This window comes from Bufo gargarizans, chromosome 1 (genome assembly GCF_014858855.1).
Source record: "Bufo gargarizans isolate SCDJY-AF-19 chromosome 1, ASM1485885v1, whole genome shotgun sequence".
NCBI lineage: Eukaryota > Metazoa > Chordata > Amphibia > Anura > Bufonidae > Bufo > Bufo gargarizans.
Window position 1 is genome coordinate 658558479 of NC_058080.1, and position 12551 is coordinate 658571029.

Sequence of the window (12551 nt, forward strand, 5' to 3'; positions counted from 1 at the left end):
CAATAGAAACCTGATGGAACAGACCACAATGGAAAATTAAAATGAGCCTAAAAATACTGCTTCATATTTAAAAGTCTTTTCTCGATAACAATACTTGTCCCCCTTTTTCACAGTATAGGAGATGAATGTCTAACATACACAACAAGTACTGGAGTGCCCCATGGGAATGAGGTGGGTGGTGCTCGTGTGCCCTCCTCTCCACTCACTTCTATGGGCCTGCTGAGTACAGCACAGGGCTATCACCAGCAGTCCTATAGGAGTCCATGTAGAAGAGGTCACTCTTCACTATTCCTTTATTCCTGGACACTTTGGGATTGCTGGGGGCGCGATCAGACACTTATCATGTATCCAGAGGATAGGTGATAAGTAGTAGTGGAACATTCCTATTAAAGGGAGTCTGTCAGCAGTTTTTCATGGTAAACCGCTGACCGCACTAGGGAGGGAAAAGGGAGAGCAGCACAACATAGCTTTGGTAGAGCCTTTATTAAGAGGAGTAGTGTGGATATCAACTTTTCTTCTGCCAGTTTTGAGTCCTGCAAGTGCCCAGCAGGCGGAGCTTCACTGTGAAGTGCTCTCTGAATCCCTTATGTTCTGAGTGACAGCTACTCCTGTCATTAAAGGCATTTTCCAGGATTTTAATACTGATGACGTATCCTCAGGATAGGTCATTGTTGAGGAAGGGTTGAGACGTATGCATGTATATCCATGCATGCCCGTAAACACGTGCGGGCATGTATGGTATATATGCATACATTAACCAACGCACCATGGGATGATGTGCGCAGATGTGCCCAGCATCTGCGCATGTCTGCCCATGGTGATCCCCAGGGGCTCATGGTGGCCCCTGTGGGAAATATGTGACCCCTTATAATATATGTAGGGGCCTTGTGCCCCCTTATAATGTAGGGGCCTTGTGCCCCCTTATATAGTAGGGGCCTTGTGCCCCCTTATAATGTAGGGGCCTTGTGCCCCCTTATAATGTAGGGGCCTTGTGCCCCCTTATAATGTAGGGGCCTTGTGCCCCCTTTCTATGTCCCTGCGCTCTGGAAGAAAGAGCCGTGCCGCACCTCATCTGAAGAGGAGCAGAGCGCATCCTGCGCTCAGGAGGAGACCCCCTGGACGCGAGCATGAGTATCACCCCCTTATTCCCTAACCCCCTGCTACAATATCCCCTATCCCACCATTAACCCTACCCTATCTCCCTATCCCACCACCTTAACCCCTTCTCTGCCAGAACCCCCAGCTCCCCTGCTGGTATTCTGGTTACTATCACCCCCTATATACCCCTGAACGTTTACCCTGGTGACCCTGCATCCCCTGGTTAACACCTACTGTGTAGCTGTATTTGTGTCGGTGGCCTGCATACACCCCTGCAGTGCCACCGTTAACCCTTGTCATACCTTAGGGATAGAATTAGTCAGGTGGGGTGGGTTGTTAATATTACTTGTATGTGTGTATTGTATAGTTAGTTTGTGGGTGGAATTTGGGAACGTGTAGTGTAGTTGAGTACTGTATATTTAGTGCTGTATTGTTAGTGTATTATGTGCGTAGTGTATTGTAGTAATAAATACTGTGTTACTTGTACCTATCTGTGTAATGTGTAGTTATTGGCGATAGTACAGTAAGGCGCATGCAGCTAGTGTAGCGATTAGTGTAAAGCATAGCGAAGGTATTGTGTAATTATTATATAAAGGCATAAATAGGCGGAGTCATCAATAGACGGCTCCTCCTATTTAGGAATATTAATTATCGATATTCACATAATATTGGTGATTAATATTCCCCCTTTACAGTCATCAATATCAGATCGGCGGGGGTCTGACACCCAGCACCCTCGCTGATCAGCTGTATGAAGAGAAGGCACGTGCTGTGCTATCTCCTGCTCGCTGCTGCTACGTCTATGGCAAGCAAGAAGAGAGACCGGAGACGTCACGGCGCATGCCTTCTCTTCATACAGTTGATCTGCGGGGGTGCCGGGTGTCGAACTCCCACCGATCTGATATTGATAACCTATCCTGAGGATAGGTCATCAAAATTAAAAGCCTAGAAAATCTCTTTAAGAGCTGAGGGGATGTGACTGCTGTTCTATACAGATTTTGCATTATTAATTTTATCTATAAAATACTGAATGAGACTGTGCACTGTGACAGTGGGCACTACCAACTAAGGACAGGACCCCTGATGCAAGAGCGCTGCTGTTTAAAGCCATTTTAATGGAACCCATCCTGTATTGTTGGAAATATAGTGCTAGCTGCAGCTCTATTTTTTGTAAAATATACAATGGAGACGCCTTACCAAACTTCAATGCAGATGTGAACAGAGCCCTAGTCTCTGGAAGTAACATTTCACACCTGGTACTAGTACCCATAATACTCACTGATGTTTTGAAATCTCAGATTTTTTTCTTAAAGGGATTGTCTCAGCAAATGGCATTTATCACGTAGAGAAAGTTAATACAAGGCACTTACTAATGTATTGTGACTGTCCATATTGCCTCCTTTGCTGGCTGGATTCATTTTTCCATCACATTAAACACTGCTTGTTTCCAGGGGTTACTACCAACATGCAATACAGCAGCGGTGGTCGTCCTTGCACAAAATAGGAAAAGGTGCTGGTCTCTTGTGGCCGGGACCATGGGAGCGTGTGTTGGCATACATGCACAGCAGCTCCCATCCTGGCTACATTAGTTGGTCATATCTCCTGGATATGAGCAGTGTATAATGTGATGGAAATATGAATCCAGCCAGCAAAGGAGGCAATATGGACAGTCACAATACATCAGTAAGTGCCTTGTATTAATTCTGTCTACGTGATGTCATTTGCTGAAGTGAGACAACCCTTTTAACACAATCTATAAATGGTGGATTCCGCTGAGCGATAGAAGTATCCCTGGACTGTATTTCGGGTGCACATGATACAAGATCTATAGTTATTGGAGTTATTAGAATTTAGATGTTCTGACTATGCGGCTATTTTTATATCTAGCCTTCTGTTCTCGAATGGTTAATAAGTTGAGAACATGTAACCTGACTGCAGCGGGTCTGTCTGGATCTCCAGAGGGACTTATTAAAAGCAAGGCCGGAAATCAGATCTAAGGCTTTAAAGCGGCTAAAAGCAGCTGATGGTTGCTGGGCTGTATGTATATGGAAGACCCCCGACCCATAGGAATTTGTATTTTACTGGTGTGAATAGAATCTCTTTTACCATGCCGAGGGATGTGATGAGTGACATTAGTAAAGTCATTATTATGCTCCGCACACAAGCCTCTGAGATGGCTACTTATGCAAGGTCAAATGACAGATTACTTTGGATATAGTGTATTGCTACCTGATAAAATTCAGCTGATCTGGATATTAATCCCATACAGGTACATGTGAGGACCCCGGTTTATGGCCTTGATTAATTTCTGGCCTATGCTCTTCAATAAATGTGATATGCAACCAACGATTATAGTCTTGGTGATATGCAACCAAATGTCTTCTGACTGCGGCACACATGCAGATCCATGTGCCTCCACAGATCCATGGGGGAGCTTTATAAACTCATCTTTAAAATCTCCTGCGTTGCTGGAGGATGCGGCTAATTTATAATGAGATGCATGCCACGTCATAAAATTAGGCGTATACGCTGGCTGTCAATGCGCCAGAATGAAATCTGCAGCAGATGCGTAGATTTATATCTTCATGTGCGCCTGAAAACAAACCCTGTGTAGTTAGATCCTCCCGTCTATCTGTCCTCTGTTACTACTTATGAACGTATGCTGCAGGGAGGTAGGAAAGAGGTGGGAGGGAGTATGACCGCAGAGTGGGTTTTTAGTCTGTTACCAAGGAGACACTCAGGTCTGCACACGACCTGTAGATATAAGTTTTAATCAAGACTAATTAGCAAAGTTGCTTCATTTTTCATTTCAGTGGAACAATAAAACAAATTTTGGTGGCGACGATGGACACATCCTTTAACAATTGCAGTCATTTTCATGTACTTAGCCAATAGTGAGAGGCTGATCAGCTGACGGAAGGATGAACTCTTACAGCTGTAAGGACAGGGACCTCAGGATTGGTGATCAGTATCTGATCAGTGGGGGTTCGACACACAGGACCCCCGCCCATCAGCTGTTTGAGAAGGCAGCCTTCTCCGTGCTCACCAAGCACAACACCGTATCCATATCCACATATCCGTATCCATACATTGCAAGGCAATCTATTTTTAGTTTTTTTCTATCAATTTAGCTTTGTTTCTATGTCATATAATTTTTATTTTCTCCTCAATGGAGCCCCATGAGGACTTATTTTCTGCGGGACAACAAAAAAAGGCAATTTTGGCCATGCTTTAAAAAAAAATAAAAAAAAATAAATAATTATATATATATATATATATATATATATATATATATATATATATATAGTTTGAAGAAAGTGAGGAAGCAGCACACTGTATAAGCAGGGGGTGCACATCCGGCCAGTGTGGACCAGCACCTAGGTCCAATGTACTAGAAGAGAAAAATAGCCAGCAGCACTCCAAATCAATTCAAAAGTTGATGATTTATTGGACCCAAAATCAGGCGACGTTTCAACAGCTTGTTGCTGTCTTTATCAAGCACAAGCTTTATCAAGACAGCAACAAGCTGTTGAAACGTCGCCTGATTTTGGGATCCAATAAATCATCAACTTTTGAATTGATTTGGAGTGCTGCTGGCTATTTTTCTCTTCTATATATATATATATATATATATATATATATATATATATATATATATATATAATTTGTATGCCATCCACAGATCCACCCCCCATAAAAGTGCCATCCACAGATCACCCCCCATAACAGTGCCATCCACAGATTCCCCCATACTAGTGTCATGCACAGACCACCAATTAGTTCAAAACCCATCAAAAGCACAGCTTTTGGTTAAAACATTTTTTTTTTCTTATTTTCCTCCTCAAAAACCTAGGTGCGTCTTATAGGGCGAAAAAAACGGTAGATGCAGTAAGCATTGACTGCAACATCTAAGGAGTAAACAGCTGTGATCCGATTTATCTCCGATCCCATCATGAAAGCAAGGTGTAAGCTTATAAGGCCTCTTTCAGACAAACGAGTTCCACGCATTGGACTCACAGCGCGAGTATGCAACTCCCATCCTGCCCTTCCAGCACTGGTGGGGTCGCATAGCATTATATTGATTTATGATGCTATGTAACCCTTAGAGTTCTGGAATGTATTGTATAACAGAGACATAATGCACCACCACCAAAATCTTACAAACTTAGGGCTCTTTCACACCTGCGTTCTTTTCTTCCGGCATAGAGTTCCGTCGTCGGGGCTCTATGCCGGAAGAATCCTGATCAGTTTTATCCTAATGCATTCTGAATGGAGAGAAATCCGTTCAGGATGCATCAGGATGTCTTCAGTTCCGGACCGGAACGTTTTTTGGCCGGAGAAAATACCGCAGCATGCTGCGCTTTTTGCTCCAGCCAAAAATCCTGAACACTTGCCGCAAGGCCGGATCCGGAATTAATGCCCATTGAAAGGCATTGATCCGGATCCGGCCTTAAGCTAAACGTCGTTTCGACGCATTGCCGGATCAGACGTTTAGCTTTTTCTGACTGGTTACCATGGCTGCCGGGACGCTAAAGTCCTGGCAGCCATGGTAAAGTGTAGTGGGGAGCGAGGGAGCAGCATACTTACCGTCCTGACGTTACCAGAGTGACGTCAGGGCGCCCCACGCGCATGGATCACGTGATCGCATGGCACGTCATCCATGTGCATGGGGCGCTCTGACGTCATTCTGGAGCGCTCCGAGAGCCGCACGGACTGTAAATATACCGCTCCCCCGCTCCCTACTACTACTATGGCGACCAGGACTTTAATAGCGTCCTGGCTGTCATAGTAACACTGAAAGCATTTTGAAGACGGATCCGTCTTCAAATGCTTTCAGTTCACTTGCGTTTTTCCGGATCCGGCGTGTAATTCCGGCAAGTGGAGTACACGCCGGATCCGGACACCGCAAGTGTGAAAGAGGCCTTAGTTCCCTTGCCGAAGATAAAAAGCAAATTTGAGATGGATGCCGATATTAGGAATGATACTTTGTGAACAATCCTGCACACTCACAGTATCCTTGCATATCTTGCTTTCGCCAGGCAGCTGAGACACCTTCTCCATAACATCCAAAGCTCTCTGAAAATACCCAGGTTTCCACATCAGGGGCATCTGGGTGTAGACCGCTCTTAGACCTTTGGAAAGTTCTACTTTTCCTGAACAAAAAAAATAAAATAAAATCGATAAATATATATATACACATACACACACACAGTATATGAACTGACCCATGTACATTTGAGGTATCTATGTTTTAAAGGGCATCTGTCAGCAGATTTGTACCTATGTAACTGGCTGACCCGTTACATGTGCGCTAGGGCAGCTGAAGGGTGTTGGTCCCTTGTTCATATGTGCCTGCATTGCTGAGAAAAATTATTTTTTAAATATATGCAAAGGAGCCTCTAGGAGCAATGGGGGCGTTGCCATTACACCTAGAGGCTCAGCTCTCTCTGCATCTGCCGCGCCCTCTCCACTTTGATTGACAGAGCCATGCATTATGACGTTCTTACTGTGGAGAGGGCGCGCCAGAGTCTCTAGGTGTAATGGTAACGCCCCCGTTGCTCCTAGAGGCTTATTTGCATATATATATATATATATAATAAATAAAAATAATTCTCAGCAATGCAGGCACATATGAACATGGGATCAACACAGATGCATTCAGCTGCAGATGCAACAGGTCAGCCAGTTTCATATGTAAAAAACTGATGACAGATGCCCTTTAAATTGGAATTTTCTCTACAGTTTTGGCAGTGAGTCTAAGTAAGAGAGCAATAGTTGATAAATTGCCTTTGGCTCAGCAATAAACCTTTCCAAGCAGCTGCGGTTCTAGTGGTTTATATACAATACTGTATTTATCATACTTCTGTCCGCCAGGGATTACCAGAATCCTCTTTAATAAAAACATGCTGAAATTTGTTTCCCCGTTATTTTCTTGCTTTTAATTAAAACTTTCCTTTTTCAGTCTTTTTTTGGGGGTTTTGCATACAAACAAAATGCAGTGTAATTATATTTCGCCAAGCAGGAGCAGCAGCGTGAACTTTCGGCGTTGGCTTTAATACTGAATAAACAGCCATCTTGAGGGGGATAATCCTTATCTTCAGAAGAAGCAGCTGCGCAGCGTTCATCGTAGGACTGCCTGCACAGGAGTCTCTGGAGCAATTATCACCTTCATTTGTCCCTCACAAATAATATTTCCTCCCTCTGGCAACACAATCCTGTTGTCTGCTGAGCAGGCAGCAGCGCAGTGCAATAAAATCCATGCCTTCCTGGAATGAGACAAACTAACTGCTTCTCCCTGATTTCAAAATGGCATTGGTGGCTCGGAGGGTAAAAGAGCGGTGACAAAGTTCGCAGCCACTGCCCGTCCTTTGTACTATATTTAGAGGCAGACTGGGCCCCCGGGCTTTTATTGGACAAGCCTGTTCAATTAGATTTTGTGAGAGAGCAGGAAGCATGACATGACAGTATTGGCTACAGAGTCCAGGGACTGTCAATGTAATATGATGTGAGCGCATCAGACGCAGGGCTCCCCCTCCTCCACATGGACTGGAAGTGACACAGCAGAAGTCTCACAGAGATCATGGATCGTTGGCCTGAAAATCTAAAAAGCACTTTTCATTCCCGTATTTTATTGGACACTTTTTGCAATATTGTGGATAGCGTTGCTGATAGAGTCTTTTTTTTTTTTTTACTGTATATGAGGGCAGCATAGCATAAAGATGGGGGAGATGCTGAGCCCGGGGATATATATTGTTTCCTATGACTGTACACAGTATTTTTACAGTATGTAAGGAGATACAGCCTGACGTCACCAGTAAGAAGACATCACGACTGCCTACTTCCTTAGTGTTAGGGCTCGTTCACACGAACGTATTTTGTGTTCCGTATACGGAACCATTCATTTCAATGGGTCCGCAAAAGATGCGGACAGCACTCTGTGTACTGTCCGCATCTGTTGCTCCGTTCCGTGGCCCCGCAAAAATTTTGAGTCCTGTCTTATTCTTGTCCGTTTTGCGGACAAGAATAGGCATTTCTATAATAGGCCTCCTGTTCCGTTCTGCAAATTGTGGAAGGCACACGGGCGCCATCCGTGTTTTGTAGATCCGCAAAAAATGGCACGTTCGTGTGAACGAGCCCTTACAAAGAGCTAATACTGGGTTGCCCCACTGAATGATGCACCAGTCACCAGTTGGGGTTCAGCTTCCCTGCAGCGTTGCCCCAAGGCAAATGAAGCACTGCACATGTCTCACTGAAATTAAAAGGGGAATTTTAGGGCTCATGCACACGAACGTAGTTTGTTTCCGTTTAGTTTTTTAACAGGCCCGTATGCTGAACCATTCACTTCAATGGGGATTGAAAAAAATAAATATGGAAATGACCTTGTGTGCATTACGTGTCCGTATGGCCGCATGTCTGTTCCGCAAATAAAATAAAACCTCACCTATTCTTGTCTGTTTCGCAGACAAGTACTGGCATTGTTACAATGGATCCGTGAAAAAGAATATAGGATGCAACACGGACGTCACGCAGATGTCATCCTTTTTTTGGGGGATCCATGTTTTGCGGACCGCAAAATACATACAGTCTTGTGCATGAGCCCTGTAGAATTTATCACCTATCCAATAAATGATAGATCAGTGCAAGCGCTGGAATCCCCACCAATAGCCAGAAAAAGGGTTTACAGGAGTGGCAGTCAAGCATATACAGGTGAAACTCGAAAAATTAGAATAGCGTGCAAAAGTTCATTTTTTTTCAGAAATGCAACTTAAAATTAGAATTTTGTGAAAAGGTTCAATAGTCTAGGCTCAAAGTGTCACTCATTAATCCATATTCCCTGGGCAAAGCGTACCTGAGATTGTGACTTTGGGGTTTCATAAACTATAAGCCATAATCATCCAAATTATAACAAATAAAGGCTTGAAATATCTCGCTTTGGTGTAATGAGTCTATCTCATATGAGCTTTCACCGATCCTGACATTGTGAACCAAGTATACAGACATGGAGAGCGGCGCCCAGGGATCTCACTGCACTTACTATTATCCCTGGGCGCCGCTCCGTTCTCCTGGTATAAGCTTCGGTATCTCCGGCCACTAAGTTATAGTAGGCGGAGTCTGCCCTTGTTCTTCTGTAGCGCTGGCCAATCGCAGCGCAGAGCTCACAGCCTGGGAGGTTATTTTCTCCCAGGCTGTGAGCTCTGCGCTGCGATTGGCCAGCGCTTCAGCAGAACAAGGGCAGACTCCGCCTACCATAACTTAGTGACTGAAGATACCGGAGGGCATAGCAGGAGAACGGAGCGGCGCCCAGGGATAATAGTAAGTGCAGTGAGATCCCCGGGCGCCGCTCTCCATGTCTGTATACTTAGTTCACAATGTCAGGATCGGTGAAAGGTCCTCTTTAAGGTGCATTACTAAAATAAATTATATTAAAAAATTTCGAGTTTCACCTGTATCCTGCAGCTCCAGTCAATGTCTATGACATGGACTAAAACACAGCACAGCATGCTTTACTATCCTGTCTATGTAATGCACAGATGTCTACGTTGTTCCAGAAAGAAGGCATGCTTTACTTTCCTCTATGTCTAACAAATTAGAAGCTCGAACAGGGAAACTTCTCAACTAGCTCAGAATTCTGTAGTAAAGTACTTAAAGGGGATGTCCAAAGAAAAATATTCTACAGTTTTTAAACCAGCAGCTGGACCTAAATTATTTTGTAATTGAAAGTAATTAAAAGATTAGCAGCGCCACTGAGTTATTCAATAAAATGTATCTGTATAGCGCCCCCTGTTTGTTTTTCTTTTCTTATTTCTTTGTCCTGCTCACTGAGATGGCCACACATGCTCAGTTTCTTCCTTCCAACTGCCTCCTGAGCTGTGATAGGGAGAGCATGGACACGCCCCCTTAGCTGCAGCAGAAAAGACACTCCCCTTCAGCTGTCAGCTTGATATGAATCTAGCAGAGCAATGAATGGGGCGATCTCTGGATCCATGCGAGGTACAGGGCTGGTTCTAGCTTTGTTACAAAGAGATTGTACTTTATGATGTCTGATTTTTATTTTTTACATTAGTCATGAGATAACCCCTTTAATATATACTTTCAGCACCAGACAATCCCTTTAACTCTGAAAGTGGCCATGGCTATTAAAAGGTTTTTTTTGAACAGCGCTGTGCTTAGTATTGCAGCTGAGTCTAGGCCATGTGACTGATAACCGTGACGTCACTGGCCTAGGAAGAGGCTGCAGCGCTCGTGGCATCTTCAACCGGCTGATCAGCAGGGGTGCTAGAAGTCAGGCCCTCACCGATCAGATACTGATGACGTACAGTATCCTGTGGGTAGGTCATCAGTATAAAACACTCGGACAACCTCTTTAATAACACAGGATGAAGCGCTATATACAAGCATGTGTTTTGGAAGCTGATCCTTACCCAACAGTGTGTATCCATACAGTTGAGAACTGAGCCCCACTGTGTTCTCCTGACGTAAGCCTGCCAGGAGGAGCGAAGCACCAAGATTTCTTTCTTCTTCCGACTAAATTGATAAAAACACATTTTCGTTTGAAGCACATTTCACACAGTATGTCATTCTTTCCTAGCTGTAGGCACAATGTTGAATTTGCTTTGCTAAAAAGAAGGATTTCTTTGGATAAAATAAATTGGGCAGAGGTCAGACATCTTAGTAGCTTCAACAGGGAGCTGCCGACGTGGAAGCAAATTCAGTGATATGGCGACAATATAGGACCTTAGGGTGACATTTACTAATCTGAAATACGCCTAAATTAGATGTATTTCAGGTGAGATGGCGGCACAATGGTTAGTTGTGCTGCTATCTGCAACTTTTCCCCGCTCACGCCAAGTCCAAAACTGTAGGCGTGGCATAGTCGGGCGGCAGGCCCATCTCATTTATCATTTTCTACACCTGTTTTAGGTTTAGAGAATGGTCTAAATGCAAGACAGCTCGGAAGCGGTCTTACATTTAGAACTGGCGCTGGATGTGCCGACGTTATGGAGAGTAGGGTTGTTGTGGGTATCGAAATTTCGATACCCAAGCGATACTTTTGTCCCGGTATCGATATGATACCGGGATTTCCATTTTTTCGATGCTGGGCTGCGCAGTCTAGTATCACAGAACATGAACGCGCTAATGTCAGAGCGTTCATGTTCCCTCAGCAGCATGGGAGAAGGAGTCACTCTCTCCCTTCCCCCCTGTGCCGCGCTGCCAATAAAGAGAGAGGGGCGGGCGCCACCAATGATAGGAGGACCTTTCATGGGTCCGGACTTTGTTAAGTAGCAGGCTACATAGAGCGGCACCCAGGGATCTCCTTGCACTTACTATTATTCCTGGGCACTGGTCAGTTCACCCGCTGTGCCCCAATTACCATCTCCTGCTCCGTATGCTAATTACTACTACCGGAGCAATGGGAAGGAGACATCAGCTTCTCTCCTGGGCGTTCCTTCTCTGTCCAATCACAGCGCAGAATGTAACAGCCAGGGAGAAGGAACGCCCAGGAGAAGCTGATGTCTCCTCCCCATTGCTCCGATAGTAGTAATTAGCATACGGAGCAGGAGACAGTAATGGGGGGCACAGCGGGCGAACGGAGCAGTGCCCAGGAATAATAGTAAGTGCAGGGACATCCCTGGGCGCCGCTCTACATGTCCTGCAATGAACGGAGAGATCTCTGGATCCATGTGAGGTACAGGGCTGGTTCTAGCTTTGTTAGATAAACCTTTAAAGAACATATGGACAGGGGTTGTCGCGTGACACAGTAGACACAGACTATCTGGCGCCACACAATGGGCCACACTTTAAGGTCACGTATAAATCTATTTCTGCTGTAGCCTCCCTCGTATCGCTCCCTGGCTGCTCTTCACTTAATCCAGTAACATTGGGGTAAAACAGACTGTGGTTCTCTTTAGGAGATAACACCTATAAATAAAAATTTTCCATCAAATACAAAAAACTGAACCCCAAAAAATGATGAAATTACCGTCATTTGTGGATTTCCAGATAGATATTTGTGCAAAGCGTAGAGACAGAGAAGCTGTGTGGAGACGTTCTCAAAACTCTCTTGTAGCATTATCTCCGTCACCACAGAAATGGCATCTGTAAGATCAAAATGCAACTTCTTCAAACCATAAAACAAACCATAGGTGATAAAAAAAATAATAATAATAATTCCTTTAGATCATATTATACTAAATATACTGATTATAACTGGAAAGTACATTATCTTAGTGGCCCAGGGGATGTAATAGGCTTTTACATCTTCTTTGTGATGGTTAACATTATATACATCATTGCCGTTAAAGAGGACCTGTGACTTCTCCTGGCAGGCTGTTCTGTCCGGGAACAGCCTGCTGGATCTGTGAATACCGTGCGCTGCCGAAATACCACCCGGCTCCATTCACTATAATGGAACCTGTGGAGATTCCGCAGCTACCCGGCAAATATGCCGCAAG

At 44.4% G+C, this 12551-nt stretch overlaps 1 protein-coding gene across 1 annotated transcript in view; it reads right to left on the reverse strand.

Annotated features, from left to right (window-relative positions):
• MRPS27 (mitochondrial ribosomal protein S27) overlaps positions 1-12551 on the reverse strand; it is a 97540-nt gene that overhangs the window by 22530 nt on the left and 62459 nt on the right. The window contains exons 7-9 of the mRNA XM_044291757.1: positions 12080-12195; positions 10521-10623; positions 6109-6251 (exon numbers count right to left, since the gene is read on the reverse strand). Of these exons, the coding sequence (XP_044147692.1) occupies positions 6109-6251; positions 10521-10623; positions 12080-12195 (362 nt within the window). The remainder of the gene's footprint in view (positions 1-6108; positions 6252-10520; positions 10624-12079; positions 12196-12551) is intronic.